The sequence below is a fragment of the Podarcis muralis genome, chromosome 7 (genome assembly GCF_964188315.1).
Source record: "Podarcis muralis chromosome 7, rPodMur119.hap1.1, whole genome shotgun sequence".
Taxonomy (NCBI): Eukaryota; Metazoa; Chordata; class Lepidosauria; order Squamata; family Lacertidae; genus Podarcis; species Podarcis muralis.
In genome coordinates this window covers 84,518,262-84,538,474 of record NC_135661.1, presented here as the reverse complement: position 1 = coordinate 84,538,474, position 20,213 = coordinate 84,518,262, and the positions used below count along the sequence as shown (strand labels likewise).

Here is a 20,213-nt window from a genome sequence, read left to right as displayed (position 1 = left end):
CCCAGAACAATTATCACTGCTGCCATGAACTCACTTGGCAAACCACTATTGTTTCAGATGGGAATAATAATACTACCTAAGCTACTTGAAGATTACAGAGATACCATTGGAAGCAACTATAGGAAGTGTCCATAAATGTAAAGCAAAGACTTGGCTAGAGGAAAGCAGCTTGTGACATGAGCCTACAGCATGTTTTCAATTGCCCAAAAGCAACTGTTTGAAAATCACAGGTGGCTGCTTCATGCACACCAGTTGCTGCTGCACAAAAATTGATTGGGCCAATTAATTCCTGGGCCCGAACAAGAAATATTCTGGGACCAGTTCTGAAAGGACCACAGGTAGAAGAGGCACAGAGGCACCAAAATGGTTATCTTAGTTTAAAGCTAGCTTTTATTTTTAAATATAAATAGAGATGAGGACAAAACCTGCCAATAAATATATAAATACATAAATACAACTGTGGTAAAAGCCCATTCAAGCCTGAAACAGAATTTCAAACACAAACTGATTGTGAACAGGGGGAGGGATAATTTAAGAGGTGGGTAAAAGGATGGGTGACTGAGAAGGTTTCCCCCAGGCAGGATGTAAACCAACTACAAATGTTGTATAGACACTCACTTCATAAGTACAATCTTCCTGACGCCCTACTTTCTCAATGTGAAGCACCCACCCTTGTTAGCTCAGTATCAAGTGAGTCTTTCTGACTCCCTTTCAACCACAGACCAAAGATATAGAATTGTTCCTTCCTCAAGATTTCTGCTGTACAGGCCCATTGTGTCAGTGGGGACACAATGCTACCCAGAACAAACTTCAAACTCATTCATTTGCTCCAGGTAAACAGCAAAAGAGCACATGAAGCAACTCACTATGTAACAAAGCATCAAATCTGCTGTGGAGCAAACGAGTCCATGTGGACTTCAGAAATTGCATTTAATGCTGCAGCAAAATTTTCCTATGAACTTAAGGTACTAGGAACTAAACTGACTGGGCAGGATAAAATTTACTCCCTGAGCTAAACTCTGGTGAAGGGGATGACGAGTTAAAATCTTTGGCAATAAATATGGACCTGGGGTTTTGAAAAACAGGCACCCAACTTTCCATTGTGCTAGACATGGTGCTAGTCAGGGTTAAAAAAAACTTTTTAAAAAAAGCCACGCGGATCCTTTTTTCAAAATCAAAGACATTCATTTCAAATGGAGTAGTGCTCCTTGGCTAGGGGCAGGGAACTTGTGGCCCTCCAGATTTTGCTGGAGTGTAACTTCCATTATTCCTGACCATTTAGACATTTGGCTAGGACTAATGGGGGTTACAGGACCCAACAACAGGAGGAGGGCCACCGGTTCCCCACCCCTGTCCTAAAACAAAGGTTAAGTCCCATGTAAACTGCCAAAACTTCAGTTGGCCAAGCATGGTCCTACCACCCAGGCCCAGGGATTTCCCTTCCCCTTGCCAATGTCGCTAACATTATGTTGCAGACCACCAGAGGCCAGCTTTGGTAGCCTTAAACACAGTGGAAGCCACTGTGGGTCTCTGGTGGAGTATAACATAAAATGCATGTGGTTACTGGGAAAAGTCCACCTGTGCTTTTCCTTCTCAGGAACCACCTTCTGGAAAGCCAGAGGCACAGCAGCTGATGTGGGGTGCAAGCAGCAGAAAGGAGCAGAAAATAGGGGAGTGTTTATGTGCTACAGGTGGCAACAAAGGGACTCCTGTCTCCTCCCTTTTTTTCTACACCCCCTACATTACTGTCCCAGCCAATGGGGTCCATGGAGCCCCTGTTGTCTGGCATGTTGCTGAAAAGGGGGAGGGAGCACACACTTCATTGCAAACCCATCAGCTGGAAAATTCTGTAACCATTGATAACAGACCGGAGTAAAGGGCCATCTTTCCCATGAATGGATACGCCATTACCGTTACAGTGCGAAGAGTCAGGGGATAAGCTTGAGTAAAGAGAGGTCACCAAAGGTCTGGGAGCCATGGAGGGATTTTTCAGCGAGCAGCATGTGGAAAGGTTTGGGCGGCTCTGGGTCCTCCTCCCCACTGGAGAAGTCGTCCCTCACGATGCGATTATTCAGGCGGCTGAACCGCCGAGCTTTCATGCTGGAAGAGATGCAACATAAAATGATAAGCTTATCACTCAAGTGCTTATTTCCGGCCGACAATTCATCTGTAATCGCCAGATTGCAGTGAACGCGGCACATAACGAAGCCACCATGTGATGGCTGCCATTACGAGGTGACAAAAACAAGGCGATGTGAATTGGAACGCAAGGGAACTTCACTTATGCCATGAAGCGACAGGGGGTGATAATCATAACACGACCCCCCCCCCCCTTGCCGATTAATGAGTGCCTGATTTTAGAAAAATCAAATATAAACAAACACTCGTTAACCTCCCTGCGTGATGGAGAGGATGCTGCACAGTGGATCATAACATGATAACAGCTCATATAACTGTTGTATGCGCTCAAGTTACCAAATGACAGAAGCACTTGGAATTGGAATCTCTTTCTTTTCATGGTTAAGTTCACAGGGAGATAGAAAGGCAAAGCTTCCTACCAAAAGGATCCAACACCCTGAGATATACATAGGAAGCTGCCTTAGACCAACCCTCACAATTTGTCTATCTAGCTCAGTACTGTCTACTCTGACTGGCAGCAGCTCTCCATGGTCTTTCCCATTCTCAGGGAGAATTCTCTGTGGCAGCCCCTTAAACTGGAGGATTCCCTCTCCACAGGGATTCACCCGTGCAGTTTTTACTGGATGCTGAATCATAAAATTGTAGAGTTGGAAGGGAGCCGGAGGGTCATTCAGTCCAAACCCGCCTCCCCTCAATATGCAGGAATCTCAACACACGGTCCCCCATCCAATTTGAAACCATACCAGAACCTGCTTAACTTCTGCAAATGTAATTCCAGTTTTATCGCTGCACCATTAGGAGGACTTTCTAAAGACTCGCCTGTTCACCCTGGCATTTGATGCCTGAGATAAACATTTTAGGACCCAGCCTATTCTCTTGACTGCAATCTGTTTTAACTATTTTTAATACTGTTATTTCCAAATCTTTGTGAGCTGCCCTGGGACCTCATGGTGACAGGCTGGTAAGGAAACAACAACAACAGGTCCTTTTTAAACTGCAGGTGCTGGAGATTTATCCTGGACATTTGGCCTGCAAAACAGGAGCTCTATCACATCTGTGTCCTTGAACCACAGTGCTGACCTAGAAACTGGCCTGCTGGGTGACTACCCAAGGAACAGCCTCATGCCACAGCGTGTTTTGATCAGCGCCAGACATACCAATATGGCTTCCGCTCTTGCTTCGTCATCATACGCCACAGCTGGGCCAGCTCTCTCGTAGCAACTGTGGAGGCCATGCCTGGGCAAGCACTGCCAAGAGAAAAGACGGTTTGGTCATCCAGATTCACAAGAGGCGGGCGCACGTGAGGCTTTGCCAATGTCCCCATGTTCCCTTGAGGTTTCAAGAGAAGCAGGTTGCCTTGGCAACCCCCTGCCAAGCTAGGCTTTTGCTCTCCATAGAGACCAGTGTTTAAAAACTAGCATGCGCACACACCTGAATGAAACCTAACCCCTCCCTCCCCACCCCCGCCCAAACACACACCTTGCCAGCCCATGGCTGCAAGGAGCTTGTGCAGAAGATATTCTTCCCTTGAAGTACCTAGAATTTTATCATTAAATCAGCTAGCAGGCAACAGAAGTGCAACCCAATCTAGGCCCGTTCCCAGAGACAGCTTGTGATGTTGCAATGTTCTTCTCCCTGGTTACAGGTCTTGATAAAATCATTGGCATCTCAACTTTCATATAGGGGGGATTTAAAAATAAATGTATTCAGGGTGGCTGAGAAACACACAAGCACAGCCTGTGCAGGTGCTGAGTCCTAGAAGTTGGGCCTTTAATACAAGTCTCAAATTCTTGACTAGGGGACAGATTTGTAATTGCAACAGAGAGTTGTGCAGTTGACAGATGCAAGGGTGATTGGGGTAGGAAAAAGTGTTCCCAGTAGTCGCCCCAACCCAATTATGGGAATCCCTCCCACTGCACAGAACACTCTTTGGAAGCTTTGAACAGTTTACCTATTTGTTCAGGGTTAGGCTGGGAAAATTGACATTAAAATGTAAAGGTAAAGGGACCCCTGACCATTAGGTCCAGTCGTGACCGACTCTGGAGTTGCGGCACTCATCTCGCTTTACTGGCCGAGGGAGCCAGTGTACAGCTTCCGGGTCATGTGGCCAGCATGACTAAGCCGCTTCTGGAGAACCAGAGCAGCGCACGGAAATGCCGCTTACCTTCCCGCCGGAGCGGTACCTATTTATCTACTTGCACTTTGACGTGCTTTCGAACTGCTAGGTTGGCAGGAGCAGGGGCCGAGCAACGGGAGCTTACCCCGTCTTGGGGATTCGAACCGCCGACCTTCTGATCGGCATGTCCCAGGCTCTGTGGTTTAACCCACAGCACCACTTGATTAAATATTATTCTGCTCTGTCGGGAAGGACAGAATCTGCACTGGGTGTTCAGAATGGGGCAGGCAAAAAAATCTAAAACTGGAACAACAATGGGATATCAGCTCCTCCCAAGACATGACAGATGACAGCAACAACCAGGGGAAAGAAAGACACAACATCTTACAAGGTCAGCAAGAAAAACCACGGACAGAATAATTGCCACACACAGGAAGAACAAGGATATACCAGTAGTTTGAGCTCCTCACTTGTAGTTTTAAAAATCATTTAATGAGTCAACACAAATAGAAGTCATTAATATTGCAGTTGTTGTATAAGGGATTATTATTATGACCTGTGTGTAATGGAAATTAATGAGATTTTGGAACACAGAAAAAATAATAATAATCAAATCTAGCACACGGGGCGGGGGAGGCATTTTATCTAAATACAGTCGTACCTCGGCTCCCAAATGCCTTGGGAGTCGAATGTTTTGGCTCCTGAACGATTGAAAACCGGAAGTGAGTGTACCGGTTTTCGAACATCGTTTCGGAAGCCGAATGTCTGATGGGACTTCTATGGCTTTCAAGTGGCTGCAGAAGGCAGGAGGCAGTTTTGAGATGAATGAGGGTGAACCAACTTAAACTTAATCCAGACAAGCCGGGGTGTGGGGGAGTGTGGAGAAAGCTACCAGTTCAAGATGGATATCATGTGAAACTGGATGGGACTGCACTTCCCCTAATAGACCAAGTTTGCATTCTGGGCTTCCTCCTGGATACTACATTATCTGTGGAAGTACAGGTGGTGGCAAGGGGTGCCTTTTACGATCTTAAACTGAAAAACCAGATGCAATCCTAACTGGATATGGTGAATTTCGCTACAGGGATTCATGCCCTGGTTCCATCCAGACCGGCCTAGATTTCAGCCTCTCCTTAAGAGTTTGCTGCCCTCCAGTTCTCACCGGATGTAGTGCTTGCGGTTCAGGCGACAAAACATGATGAAGCCGTTCACGCACTTCTTTTTCAGCTGCAGAGGAGATGAGTTGCTACGCTTCTCACAGGCTGCTGGCCGGCGCCTTTGCCTCCTGACCACCTTCTTCATCTTCTTCTGGCAGCTGACCTGAGATGGCCTCACCCTCTTGGATGGTGGCGTCCAGGTGCTGTCGCTGTTCTCATCACTGGAAGATGCTGGGAATTCAGGCCTGGCGGTGGCTGTTTCCTGACAGGAGAAGGCGGAAGGGGAGTCAGGCTACTCAGGGCAGGAAGAGGCGTGTGGAATTGCGCCATCTGGTCCAAATGATCTGCACACCGCTGAGAGGTTTTACTACAATCTAACAATGTGTAAATTTTGTTAAATACAGTCATACCTCGGAAGTCGAACAGAATCCTTTCTGGAAGCTCGTTTGACTTCCAAAGTGCGGCCTCTGATTGGCTACAGGAAGCCCCTGCAGCCAATCAGAAGCCCCGTCGGACATTCATTTTCCAAAAGAACATTCGAAAACCGGAACACTCACTTCTGGTTTTCGATCATTCAGGAGTCAAAATGTTTGACTCCCAAGGTGTTCGGGAGCTGAGGTACGACTGTAAATAAAAACAGAGTCTTTTTTCTGGGTAAGAAAAATCGTACTAAATGAATTAAACCCCAGTGTTCTTGTAAAAAAAAATAAATCACTTTGCTAATCTGACATCAAACACAAATAGAGTTCCCCTACCCAATTATGTCGCAGTTTTAAGAAAACCCTAAAAACACAATGAACTGTATTTGACAACTGACTTCAGTTTCCTGTAAACAGTATGAAATGGTACAGAAGTGCAAAATTATACAGGGCTAATATGTGGTGTTTGTAACAATCCCCAGTCTAAATTTCTGTAACAGGAGGTGGGAACCTTAGGTCTGGGGACCACTCAAGGTTTCTCTCTATGGACCTTGGGACTTTCCCTAGGTTACAACTCACCCACAGTCATGCCCCTCTCAAGCCCTGCTCTGTACCTTCCTTGACTGTTTTTACCTGGTTGGAATGTGCCCTTGAACTTTGATAAAGCTTTTTGTTTGCCTGGAGGAAAGAGGAGTGCGTGTAATTAGGACTTCACTGACCCAAATGACCTTTCAGTGGAGCCTCAAATTGAAAGAAGAATACAAGGTCGAAACAACAGAGAACAACCAAGTTCCTTATTTGGGATGAATAAATAGAAGTTGATGCCTTGCAGGTGGGGTGTGTGTGTGTGGATTAACTATATGACCCCCAAATGTATAGGAGAATCATTGAACCAGTCAATCACGCTTCCAGTAATGGAAGAGGAGGTTCCCCTACACACACAAAGTTAACACCCCCATCTCTACAACCTTCTTCTCACCTCTTGAAGATGCTGTTTGTTCCATAAAGATGTTCTCCCATTCATTCGTGACACGGGGCTGGAATTGCTTTTACCTGTTTCGTTGTAGGAAAGGTAGCAGTGATCCAGCGTGAATGCCGACTGCAAGAGGCGAAGGAAGAAATTAGAGGTGGGGACCTTAGCAGACAGAATCTTAAAAGGGGAGGTGGTGCACAGAAAAACAGATTATAATTAAAACAGTTTTTCTTTGAAAACAGAGATGTGTTTTCTATCGCTGCAATATGATCCTAGCCTAGATTCCACCAGCCCTTAATTCCTTGAAATTAAACTGCACAGTTTGGCCCAGAGCAATGTAACTGCACATGGGGTGCAAACACATTGGACAACTACAGAGACTGTATCACAAACCACATAAATCAGAGAGATGAGTGTATTCGGACAGAAATAAAACAAATATTTAGATTACTACACATACGTCATTTCTAGGCAGGCCAGTTTGCAAGTGTCTGCAGAGAGCTTTCACAACAAGTCATGAAGAGGCAGGTTGCTGATCTATTGCCCATGCCCAAGAAAGTTGGGAGGAAGAGACTCTGAGATTTAGCTATAAAGAAGACAACCAAAGCCACCCCTCCATGGACATAAGCGAATGAGCCTCCCATGACAGGTGAAGACAAAGGGAATGATTACTTAACTGGGCCACTGTTTTTGGATAGGCACCTAAGTGCCCATCCCCAGGGGATGTCACAAGAGGCCCCATCATCACCTTTTCCAGGAACTGCACCCTGAAAAGAAGCCATAATGACCACAGGATGAGAGAGAAGAGTTTTTCTCCCTCTCTCATAAGGCTAGAACTGGGAACATCCAGTGAAGCTGCATGTTGCAAGATTCTAAACAGACCAAAGGAAGTACCGTATTTTTTGCTCTATAAGACGCACCAGACCACAAGACGCTCCTAGTTTTTGGAGGAGGAAAACAAGAAAAAAAATATTCTGAATCTCAGAAGCCAGAACAGCAAGAGGGATCGCTGCGCAGTGAAAGCAGCGATCCCTCTTGCTGTTCTGGCTTCTGGGATAGCTGCACAGCCTGCATTCGCTCCATAAGATGCACACACATTTCCCCTTATTTTTAGGAGGGAAAAAGTGAGTCTTATACAGTAAAAAATACGGTATTTCTTCGCACAGAGCGTGGTTAAATTTTGGAACTCACTCTCACAAGGTGTATTGATGGCTCAACTTGGAATGAAAAATGGAGGAGATGGATTAATATACATAAAGCTGAGGGGCAATGCACTTACCTTTCTCAAGAGGGTTCCTGAAAGGGCTTGAGAAAAACTGCTAGACTGAGGGGACAGATACACATCTTCAAATAACACTGCAGGATAACAAACAAGGTTCCACTAAATCTCAAGCAAGCACTTTCAAAGAAGGTTATCCACATCTCAGATGAACTTTATCCCAAAATCAAAGCAGGTGCGGAACCCATCAAGTTCCAGTTTTTTGATTTGCTCTCAGGTTTCCCTCTGCCTGTCTCTCAGCGTGTCACAATTTACCCAAATGTAAATCCCACCCCAAAGGGTAATATTGTGACTGTTGAAGGAATGAAATCTACTGTAGAGGACTATGAAGTATCCAAGACACCGATGAGCTGCATTCTGAGAAATGCTCAGTAGTAGAATTACATACACTATGCCCATATAATTCTGTGGAGGTGCAGCTCTGCATTTCATTAACCGCCAATGCAAAACAACCTTGTAAGGTAAAGGTAAAGGGACCCCTGACCATTAGGTCCAGTAGTGACCAACCGACTCTGGGGTTGCGGCGCTCATCTCGCTTTATTGGCCAAGGGAGCCGGCATTTACCTTCCCGCCTGAGCGGTACCTATTTATCTACTTGCACTTTGACGTGCTTTCGAACTGCTAGGTTGGCAGGAGCAGGGACCGAGCAACAGGAGCTCACCCCGTCGCGGGGATTCGAACCGCCAACCACCTGATTGGCAAGTCCTAGTCTCTGTGGTTTAACCCACAGTGCCACCTGCCTCCCTTAAACAACCTTGTAGCTCAGCACAATTGTTTCAGGAGAAGACAGAACCATCTCTCACCAATCAACATAATGCCTTCTTATTTGTGAAGCAACACATCTAGGGGAGAACGTAGCAAACGCCACATGTCATTTAATTACACAAAAACAGATTTCTCTGTTGCTCCTCCAGAGTATAAGAGGCAGAGGAAGAGATTGGGCCAATCCTAAAGCACACAGAGATATTTATTTGGAGGAACCAGATGGAATAGTTTATTTTGTACGCTATGGTTGTAATTTGCAGTCAGGGATTTGCCTTCTATCCATGCATATATTTAATATTTAATGGAGAAGAGAAAGATGCTTTGTGTTACACATAGGTTTCATCGGAGGATTATAACTGTGCACTCTCTTCTAAAATAAGTTGATAGTGGATGGCTGCCTTAGTGGCCTGAAAATCCCAGTTTCCCCCCAGTAAAATGTTCAGCCCTTATAGCTGCAGAGATAAGCTTATAAAATGAAAAGTAGTACGTTTAAAAATACTGTATATATATTGGAAACTAGAAAAGGGGGAGAGGAATGATTAAGACTTCCAGAGAGCGGGGGGTGGGGGGTGGGATAGGATTAAGGGTTCTCCATTGCTCAAGAAACACTGTCATGCAAAATATATGAGCAAAGTACTTGAATAATATATTCTGCTTGTTTAAATAGTTTTTCATTAGCACAGACATGAGTTTGACCAAGCTGTGGAAGGCAGTGGAAGACAGGAGTGCCTGGCGTGCTCTGGTCCATGGGGTCACGAAGAGTCGGACACGACTAAACGACTAAACAACAACAACAACATTAGCACATACTTTGGATTCTCCCCTGCCTCATTTATTTTTTGTAAATAACATGAAGCATTTTCTTGCATTTCTGCATTTGAAAAATACTGTGTATAAAACTGATTTCACAGGGAAGGTGATGTGCCTACTAACCCCTCCTTGCAGGGACAGGAAGAGGAGACACTTGGAGCAAGAGGCACAACTGGGCCACTCCTTCCTGCAACTTTACCTGGGGAAAGCTCATCCTGGCTGCCGTGGAGGATATGCCTAGGAAGCAGCCGAGCAGGAGAGGTGAAAAGGGAAGGGCTCAGCCCCAAATCCGAGCAAGTGTTGCTTTGGGCCTCAATCCGAGGGGAACATAGCTGCATGCTTCCTGCTAAGAAAAGAGAGCGAGATTTTGTGCCCCATTTCTGGAAGACTGCTGAATATTGGAAGACGGCAACCACAGTGCAAAGCATGTCAGTGGCATTTCAGTTGCAATCCTAAACATGCTCACTGGGGAAGTAAATCCCATTGGATTTAGTGGGGCTGGTTCCAAGCAGACACGCTCAGGAGCACACGGCATTTTGCAGCCCTGCAGCTTCCCTGCATCAAAGCCCCAGCACCCTGCCCTCCAGCAATGCCTTTTCCTGGGCCTTTCCACAGCTTTGCTTGCAGCTTACCATGGGAACTGTTCACTGGGGACTGAGTAGAGAGCCAAGGGCTGTCTCTGGATGCTTCCTCCTCTTCTTCCTCACAAGAGGAATAATAATGCACAAGCTCTTGCCTGAAAGAATAGAGAGGGTCGCCAAGGCAGTCAAGGGGTGCTATAGCAAAATTTAAGGATGCCAGCAGTGAAAAAGAAGAGCATATTGGGGATGTGGGGGTGTGTGGAGAGGGGACTCAAGAGATACAAGGTCCTGAGTTGGGCCTACAGAATAATAATAATAATAATAATTTTTTATTTATACCCCGCCCTCCCCAGCCAAGGCCGGGCTCAGAGCGGCTTACAAGCAATAATAAAAACAAGTTGAATGATTACAACTTAAAAACAAAATTAAAATACAACATTAAAATATTAAAGTATAGCCTCATCGTAGGAGGAGAAGGAAAGGAAAAAAGAAAGTGAGGGAATCAAATTGGCTCCAAGCCAAAGGCCAGGCGGAACAACTCTATCTTACAGGCCCTGCGGAAAGAAATCAGATCCTGCAGGGCCCTGGTCTCATGAGGCAGAGAGTTCCACCAGGCCGGAGCCAGTGTTGAAAAGGCCCTGGCTCTGGTTGAGGCTAATCCAACTTCCTTAGGGCCCGGGACCACTAGGGTGTTGCTATTTATGGACCTTGGGGCTCTCCGTGGGGCATACCGGGAGAGGCGGTCTCATAGGTACGAGGTTCCTAGGCCGTGAAGGGCTTTAAAGGTCAAAAGCAGCACCTTAAATCTGACCCTGTACTCCACCGGGAGCCAGTGCAGTTTGAAAAGCACTGGGTGAATATGCTCCCATGGCAGAGACCCTGTGAGGAGCCTCGCTGCAGCATTCTACACCCGCTGGAGTTTCTGGTTCTGAATATTTTGAACATCTTTCTTTCTTTCTTTCTTTCTTTCTTTCTTTCTTTCTTTCTTTCCTTTTTTAAATTTGCATTTCTGATAGATTTCAACACAAGAAACAAGACAACCCCCCCTGAAAGTAATAGGAAATAGGAAAAAGAAAATTACATATTACATTACACCAGTCATTGATGGACTTTCCTTCCTCTCCTTCCATGGTTCCTTTTATCTTCCACTTCCTCTCACGTTTTCTTAGTTTCCCCCATCTTTCTCTGCTCCTCCTGTTAAGCTCTAGTTCTAACTTACGCTGCTGAAAATATTACCATCCTGCTAGGCCATGGGTAGGCAACCTAAGGCCCGGGGGCCGGATCCAGCCCAATAGCCTTCTAAATCTGGCCCGCAGATGGTCCGGGAATCAGCGTGTTTTTACATGAGTAGAAATTGTGCTTTTATTTAAAATGCATCTCTGGATTATTTGTGGAGCATAGGAATTCGTTCATCCCCCTCCCCCCCCAAATATAGTCCAGCCCTCCACAAAGTCTGAGGGACAGTGGACCGACCCCTGATGAAAAAGTTTGCTGACGCCTGTGCTAGGCTAATTGTCAGGTTATAATAAACTTTCATATAATCAATAAATAATATCCAGTCCTCCTTACATCTTTTATCATTTTATTTTCTTATTCTAGTGGTCATGCCTGCTAACTCCGCATATTCTAACAGTTTGAGATGCCGTTCTTCTTTCGTTGGTACCTTATCTGTTTTCCATTTTTGTCCTAGTAACACACAGAGCGCACCTTTCAGTGCTGCACAACTTCCCTGTTGCTGGTTTACATTAGGGACAAGAAACTGGTGGCACAGGGGCTCAATCTGAAGCCCTGCCCTTGGGTTTCCTACGTTTCCAACATTCCCGCCGAACAAATCCTAAATGCCCCCTCTACCATTATATTATGTAATGTAGGCAATTGGACTTGCACAAGGAGGGATATAGGCAAAGGGATCTTTTACCCTTTGTGAGAGCCAGTGTGGCATAATGGTTAGAGTGTCTGACTAGTGCCTGCGAGACCAGAGTTCAAATCCCCACTTGGCCATGAAGCTCCCTGGGTGACCGTGGGCCAGGCCCTGCCTCTCAGTCCAACCTACCTTGCTTGTTGTGAGAATTAAATGAGTAGGGGGAGAACATGAACACCACTTTGAGCTCCTTGGAGGGAAAGGTGGGATATGAATTAAATAATTAAATGATAATAAAATAATACCCCTGCCACCCTCTATGCACCTCGCCTGCTGACTCTTGCGTAGGGCTGGGCAATATATTGATATATCATCCAAAACTGGTTTGAAGTCCAATTATCGTGATATCAGTTTCATAATTATTGACCTGGCAATGTATTGCAAATCGTATGTGTGTGATGCAAAAATCACACATGTGTGACAAACCATGAAGCCAACCGATGCTTCTACATAGCTCCATACTTCAGACGTGGTGATATGTCAATATATTGCAATGCTTAAAGGTAAGGGTAAAGAGGGACCCCTGACCGTTAGGTCCAGTCACGGACGACTCTGGGGTTGCAGCGCTCATCTCGCTTTATTGGCCGAGGGAGTCAGCATACAGCTTCTGGGTCATGTGGCCAGCATGACTAAGCCGCTTCTGGTGAACCAGAGCAGTGCACGGAAATGCTGTTTACCTTCCCGCTGGAGGGGTACCTATTTATCTACTTGCACTTTGACGTGCTTTCGAACTGCTAGGTTGGCAGGAGCTGGGACCGAGCAATAGGAGCTCACCCCATTGCAGGGATTTGAACCGCCGAGCTCCTGATCGGCAAGTCCTAGGCTCTGTGGTTTAACCCACAGCGCCACCCAAGTCCCATTGCAATGTTTAGCTGGTGATATATCATGATGTTGAAAACCAGATATCGCCCAGCCCTACTTTTTGCCTCTGCATAGTTCCATCCTTATTTCAGACATAGTGATATTATTGGTATATCACAATGTTCAGCTGATGACATATTGTGATTTTGAAAACCAGAAGTCGCCCATCTCTACACTTGCGAAAGAGGCCAGGCACAGCCAAATGGGAGTGAGCAGTTTAGGTGGATAGTTGGAGATTTCAGAGGCAAAGTGACAGGCCAAAACATTCCTCTTCTCCTCCCAGGCCTTTGGCTAATTAAACAATCTGTGGCAGGTATTGTTGTTTGTTTGTTTCTATGTTATGCATTTTTTGTGCTTTTGTATTGCCTTGTGATCCTCAGATGAAGGGTGATACAGAAATCCAATAAAGCCTATACTTTTGGCTCTCCAACCCCTGCCCAGTTCGAAACATAAGGTCTTTGTCAAAAACGAGTTCCAGGCCAGAGGTCTGCTTCAAGCTACTCCCTCGTGGGAACTCAACTTTACAAGCTGCCAATTATCCACTCTCTGCTCCTACCCCATTGGTGAATGTCCAGGTCCTTCAGAATACTGACGCAGCTCTTCGTACGCTACTTGTGCTGCACACACAGAAAACACATCTCCATCCTTGCTTTCCTCTTGGCTGCGACCCAAGTTCCAGTCTGCCAGTAACAGTGACAATGGGAGGGGAAGGGGAGAGTTGTTAGAAACTTTGCAGAGCCCATTCACTCCATCCTCTGTGAGCTACAGAAAGAGAGTTTTATTACAGCCAAGTACGACTAGGAACAGCACGCAGAGAACAGCTCCTGGTGACCTCTCCCCAAGGTTAAGGGCTCCATTTCAAGGTCCGATAAAAGTCCAAACCTGAATTTCCTTTAGAAACAACTGATATAAACTGGACTGCAGATCCCCCCCCCATAGGTTAATCTTTAATATACTGGACACAGTGGGAGGCTGTGGAAGACAGGAATGCTGGCGTGCTCTGGTCCATGGGGTCACGAAAAGTCAGACCCGACTAAACAACAACAACATAGCAGTCTCACTTTGGTTACCACTGTGCCCTTGCTCTTTGTTAAAATCTTTACACAAAAACCGCCCAGAAAACATCAAGGAAACCACCCCTGCAGGACAGAACGGGACTCCACCTTTGGTGATGTCCAGAAAGGGAGCGCTTGCAGGCCGGTAATATTCTGACACTGGAACTTGGAAGCTGGGAAAGAAAGGGGATTGCTTCTGGGAGGACGAAAGGAGCGCAGACACCTCTTCCACGGCAGACATGCTCTCCTCTCTGCGCATGTCAGAGTGGGAAGAGCCCTTCCCAGTCTCCAAAGCAAGGCACTTGCACGCTTTTTTGCTCGCCCCTCGCCGCTCTGCAGAAACAAGTGACACAAGGGTTATTGAGCAGAGTCTCAGCTATCGCAGTCTCCTGCCCTGTGGCATCAGGCACATTTGCTAAGTAAAGGTGAGACTCTTATGCCCATGTGGAGTAGAAACATGAGGAAACCTCAGAAGCCTTGCAGGTCCATCTGTAGCCTCAAACTTCATTGGTTCAAGAGCCCCCTCCCTCCAATACATGCTGCCCTGCTCTGAGATTGGACACATAGACCAAGTAACCTGCTTTCCCCTCTTAGCCGTGCAGTGCAGGTACTCCTTCTCCACATCACCCCCACTCCAAAAGCAAAAGGCACATTGCACCCAATCCGCAGCCTATCCGAGCTCCACTCTGGCCCCTGCCATCAGCCTCATGGGTTGGTGGGGAGGGGTCTGCTGCAGCCGGTCCTGTGAAGGTAGGAGAAAAGAAAGGCCTAACAGATTGAAGCACATAACGTAAGAGGTTGTGGAACACAGCACTTGCAGGATCCTTTCTGCAACCTGATTTGCGAGTGCGTCTCCTCTTCCTAGGTTTCTTGCAGACGCCCAGAGGCTTGGTTTTCTTCGCTCGTGGTGTGGCTTCTCTTTGTCCTCTCTTCAGGGCAGATGCCGCCATCTGCTCAGACCCTCCTGTTTTCATAAATGAGATAATTGTCCATTAAGGTCTTTCAGACTTTTCAATCCTCTACATTACCTGACCCCAACATGCCTTCACTCCCTTGCTTCCACTTATTTCTCTACCTTTCCCCCCATTCCACCCTCATTATTCTAATCTTTCCACCGGTACTCTTTGTCCAAAAAGCCAAAATCACACTTTCCATCCCTCAAGTGTCCCCCTTTTGCCCTTACATTGGAATCTTTTACTTCCTGGCTCCTCATTAAATACCCAATAAAACCTCATCTTTTCATCACATCATTCCCTAAACTGACTTCCTATCTCTATATTACAGTCCCCTTTCTTTGGTCCTCAACCACTGAATAGGTTGCAAGTCTGAAGGCAAGGCTTGTTTTCTTTATTTTTTGATTTACGTACAGTTCCTAGGTTATGTAGGTGCTTTAATATAAAAAAATGGACTGTGTTAATTCTAGAACCAGAAAAACCCACACTCTGCTGAAGGCATAAACTCACACATGCTCATTTGTAACCCAGAAGAAAAGAGCAAACTTCTGTCAAGATTTCCTGCTTGGTCACTAGGAGGCAGTTCTCACCACAGGAGTTCAGGAGAGAGACTATTTGCAATCTTGCATTACAGGCTGCCTCAATTCACTCCTTAGCTCCTTTTGGGCAGTCATTCTCACATTACTCCCCCACCCTTCCCAGACAGTTATCTGTGTCCGATTAATTAACCCTTTTGTGGCCTCATACCTTTCTTTGTTCTTAATTCACAACACTTGCAACATACTGTATTTTTTGCTTTATAAGACTCACTTTTTCTCTCCTAAAAAGTAAGGGGAAGTATGTGTGCGTCTTATGGAACGAATGCAGGCTGCGCAGCTATCCCAGAAGCCAGAACAGCAAGAGGGATCGCTGCTTTCGCTGTACAGCGATCCCTCTTGCTGTTCTGGCTTCTGAGATTCAGAATATTTTTTTTCTTGTTTTCCTCCTCCAAAAACTAGGTGCGTCTTGTGGTCTGGTGCGTCTTATAGAGCAAAAAATACGGTAACTTGTTAAGTTTTGCTGCCTTCTCTGCCTGCCTTTGGTGCTGTATTACCTTTCTGTTCTCCGCAACGGACCTGGAGAACCGATCTGGCCGTATCAACGCTCGCCTGCAAATGTTCAATGTAGTGGAGGACCCGGAGGAGAATTTCTTTCTGTTTCAAGTCAGACAATCCAAAGCAAATGAGAGGAAATAAAAAGAGGAATGTTTGCAATTCCTACCAGTGTAAAATTTGGGAGCAGCAACGCCACAAGGCCCCATGTGCGACACATATTAAACTCTCTGAAGAGCCAGGGCCAATTTCCAACTGTGCAAATCAGAAAGCTTCTTTGAATGCACACGGTAAATTCTGCAGTACAGTACCTTTGTCAGCCTCTTGCAGCTAGTCCGCATAGGGATGGGCAACATCTGAGCCAGTTCTTTAAGTGTGTTGGTATAGTTACTGCATTTTCTTCTGTTGAGAATTAAAGGAAGGAGTCAGACACTTCCTTCAAAAGTCAGTTGGTAATTTTTAATATTATTTTAAAATGCTGATGCTTGCTATCTTTTAATAGCTAAGAATAAAATGATAACAAAGCAGAAAACAAAATCTCATTTATTCATGTATAGGCAGTTCTGCATATAGTGCTGTGGAGCAAAGCAACCTTCAGATACACATTATTAACTCTGCAATCCTATCCTAGATATATGTTTCCATAGAATACCTTCTCACCCCCGTATTCAGTTGGACGTACTCCCAATGAAGTGTGTCGAGAACACCCTTTTGTTGAAGCCAAGCAGGTGTGGGTCTGCTCAGTGCATAAACTTCCTGGGCTCTGGGAATGAGGCGCCAGGCAGCTGCCTCCTTGGCTCTTGGAACCCGTAGGAGCACTGTGCCTCCCTCCCTAAGCCAGGCAGAAGCTTCCTAGACTTTGGGAAGGAGGCACCAGGCTTTAATACTCTAATTTACAGGGAACATTTAGGGGACTAGCCTAGTCCCCCTGACCACATGCCACTGGTGAGAGGTGTGGGCGGGCTGCCAACTTTTGGGCTCGCACAAAGCTTTGTTGAAATTCTAAAGTCTAAAGTCTGCCCCTGCATGTAAATGCCACCTTGGGCTCCAGGATGGAATTAAGAGTGGGATGTAACTGCAAGAAAATAAATACAGTGGTACCTCGGGTTACATACACTTCAGGTTACAGACTCCGCTAACCCAGAAATAGTACCTCGGGTTAAGAACTTTGCTTTAGGATGAGAACAGAAATCGTGCTCCAGCGGCATGGTGGCAGCGGGAGGCCCCATTAGCTAAAGTGGTGCTTCAGATTAAGAACAGTTTCAGGTTAAGAGCGGACCTCCGGAACGAATTAAGTTCTTAACCCGAGGTACCACTGTAGATTGATAGGTAGCACTTTAATTCTGACTCCCATGGCCCTCCAGATGTTGCACTACAATGCCCATTGTTCCTGACCATTGGACATGCTGACTGGGACTGATGGAGTTGAGAGCCCGGAGCGCCACAGGTCTCCCATCCCCGATGTAGGGCTTCAAGCTGTTTTCTTCCTCCCGCCCCTTACCTGTCACCAGAATTCTGTTGGGAATTCTTGCCGTTTGGCTGCAACTCCTCAGAGCAAACACATCCAATCTGGTCCCACATCTGTAACAGAGAAAGGTGAGGGGTGTGAGAGAGAAATACTGTTAATTCCTGATGCAGAAAAAAGGAGGCGAAGAGAGTGGGCGGTGGGAATTAATCTACAGGGAAAGGGGAAAGGGTTGGGGTACAAGGAATGGAAAAACGGAACTGGGAAGCAAATTATATTTGCTGTATATTCCCCGGAGCCAGAATGCCGCCTTTCCAGCAGGGCAAACAAATACTATAAAGAGCACTTGCTCAATATAAAACAGGCTTGCCCAACTAGTGAGCCAGAAAACTGATAAAACTGATAAAACCTCGAACTGTGGGTGGCAAAAAGTGTTTTTCATTTCTTTTACTGGACCAACAACATAACATCACTGTCAGGCAGCCATCTTAAGAGTCAGGCTTGCTCCCTCCTTTCCGAAGCACAATGCTTAACTCCTGTCAAAACATATACAGCCTTTATAATCTAACGTTAATAATTAAAGGCAAAATATAAATTTGCTCAGTGTTAATTACTGATGCAACAGTATTGCCATTTACTGTCGTTGAGGAGGAAAGGGAGAGTTAGCTTTTACAAGCATGTCCTGAAAGTCTGAATACGTTTACAGATGGGGTCCACTTCAAAATCTTTGAGAAGCAATGTGTTAGGGGCCTGGGGGCTATGATAAGAGGACCATTTTGCGGGTTACAGTATATAGCTGGTGTGCCAAAACTGGCCCAGAAGGTCATAAATTGGGCAAGCCTGACCTAAAATGTTTTCCTTGCAAAGATCCTAGTGAGAGAAGACTACATCAAAACTCTCATATCAGGTCAAAAAGGAAGCTATTGCCTTGCTTCCATTTTAGGTTCAGGGGAAGAAAAATTGACAATGTAATATATTCTGGGGGGAACTAAATTATAAAAGGGAAAGACAGAAAAATGAAAATTCCATGGTGACAAAAGTAGAAGAACAGCAATAAGAGAGGAACTTTCATGAACTTCGGATTTTTAGAAGACATCTGAAGGCAGCCCTGTTTAGGGAGGAGACATTTTTTTGAGGGAGATGAGAGGCTCCCTGGGTCACAATGGGATATCAAGGGTCACTTAACTGAAATTTGGGGGCAGGTAAATTCTGACAGTGTTTGTGTTGGCATCATCTACTGGGTGGCAATAGGAAGGGATCTGCCAGAGGTAGCAATGGTCAACCGCTGGCGGGTCTATAATTATAATTATTTATTGAATCAAGACCTGATTTAAGGTGGCTCACGACAGCAGCACCACCACCATATAAACGTATAGCAAAACAAGAAGTGGGTTCCCAAAAGCACGTTTGGGTGAAAGATGGATCGAGACTCAGATGGATAAAGCTGACTAGAGGTCTAGAAGGGCTTCGATATATCATCTGTAGCAGCAACTTCCATTGGGTGCCATGTGGGGCAGAGATGTCCCTGTAAGTTTTTAACGCGGCAAGGAAATCCTCAAGATTTTGGGTCAAATGGAGAGAGGGGATCTGGGGATTAACTGAGGTGAAACTGAGGTTGCATGCGCGTTGATGACGTTTCAGTATTTGATATCCGCATTTGACCTTTGAATAAAAATTAAGAAGAATTATATGGGATTAGCAAGACCCATTCTGAGGCACAGAGCGGGGGAAATTATGGGGTGTGTGCCTTGGGGGCCGTGTTTCAAAAATGTAATGTGAGGGGTGGGGTTAGGAACTAAAAAAAAAGCGGGTTATATTGAATTGCGAAGGAAAGGTGGGAGTTTGAGGGAGAAGAGAAGTTACTGAGGAGAATCTAAATCTCTCCAGTGATGGTGGGATTGATAAAAGGCGTAAACTGAGGTGAAGGGCGGGCAAAATATTCCACCCACCCCCATCCCACAAAAAAAGCCCCCTCTCCAATCTGTCCCCTCAGGGATACCTTCGCTCACAACCAAGCAAAGGGAAGGCGGGGCTGGGAGGGGGAGGGGAAAGCGCGCGCTCGCCTCAGCCCGTGAAATTCCGCGCAGGGAAAGGCGAGAGGGCGCACGCGCGAGAAAGAGCACCAGACCCGAATGCCATCGAGAGGGAAGGGGCGGGGCCTGCGGAACGGCAAGCCGGACGTTCTGATTGGCGAGCTCGACGGGAGGAGGCGGAGCGCGTGGGGAAGCTTTACATATCGAGGAGGGAAGAGAGGGAGGGAAGCTTCCCTTCAAAAATCCCCCCCCCGCCCTCAGTGAGCGCCACAGAGCATGCGCCGCCCTCTGACGCATGCCCAGTTGCCTCCGCTGAAGGCAGCGGAAGTTCTTCCCTTTGCCCTCACTCGCTGGAGCAAGTGAGAACAAGCCAGGCTGCCAACTTATTTCTTTCTTTTTTGAAAGGACGCCGGTCTTGTTGCTGTGCCTTGTGGCACCCGAAGCCTGTTGCTCCCTTTTTATCGCTAGGGAAAAGCTGCACATGTTGCCTCATATGCTTGTCTCCACACACGAACCCCAAGAAAGAAAGAAAGAAAGAAAGAAAGAAAGAAAGAAAGAAAGAAAGAAAGAAAGAAAGAAAGAAAATACAAATCCC

At 46.1% G+C, this 20,213-nt stretch overlaps 1 protein-coding gene across 4 annotated transcripts; it reads right to left on the bottom strand.

Annotated features, from left to right (window-relative positions):
• Positions 1-1,146: 1,146 nt before the first annotated feature.
• MEIOSIN (meiosis initiator) lies at positions 1,147-19,710 on the bottom strand. Of its 4 annotated transcripts, none has more exons than XM_028742127.2 (14): positions 19,585-19,710; positions 17,622-17,701; positions 16,432-16,522; positions 16,123-16,222; positions 14,912-15,040; positions 14,185-14,409; positions 13,578-13,701; positions 10,291-10,394; positions 9,858-10,004; positions 8,084-8,160; positions 6,811-6,930; positions 5,418-5,674; positions 3,297-3,386; positions 1,147-2,100 (listed from the first exon to the last, which is right to left on the bottom strand). In XM_028742127.2, the coding sequence occupies exons 2-14, from the start codon at positions 17,699-17,701 to the stop codon at positions 1,929-1,931; spliced, it is 1,716 nt and encodes a 571-aa protein (XP_028597960.2). In that variant the 5' UTR covers positions 19,585-19,710; the 3' UTR covers positions 1,147-1,928. The 4 variants fall into 4 exon arrangements, with proteins under 4 accessions (XP_028597960.2, XP_028597959.2, XP_077788413.1 ...); XM_028742126.2 differs by lacking the exon at positions 19,585-19,710 and adding an exon at positions 19,535-19,570; XM_077932287.1 differs by lacking the exon at positions 19,585-19,710 and adding an exon at positions 19,535-19,570 and having other exon boundaries at positions 9,858-10,001.
• Between the last annotated feature and the right edge of the window lie 503 nt (positions 19,711-20,213).

Excerpts from the sequence above, each read along its gene's own strand:
- MEIOSIN (XM_028742126.2), bottom strand. Across the intron at positions 8,161-9,857 it reads CCAGGATGAGCTTTCCCCAG|TGTTATTTGAAGATGTGTAT; the intron begins GTAAAGTTGCAG and ends GTTATCCTGCAG. Across the intron at positions 6,931-8,083 it reads CAGGAACCCTCTTGAGAAAG|TCGGCATTCACGCTGGATCA; the intron begins GTAAGTGCATTG and ends CGCCTCTTGCAG.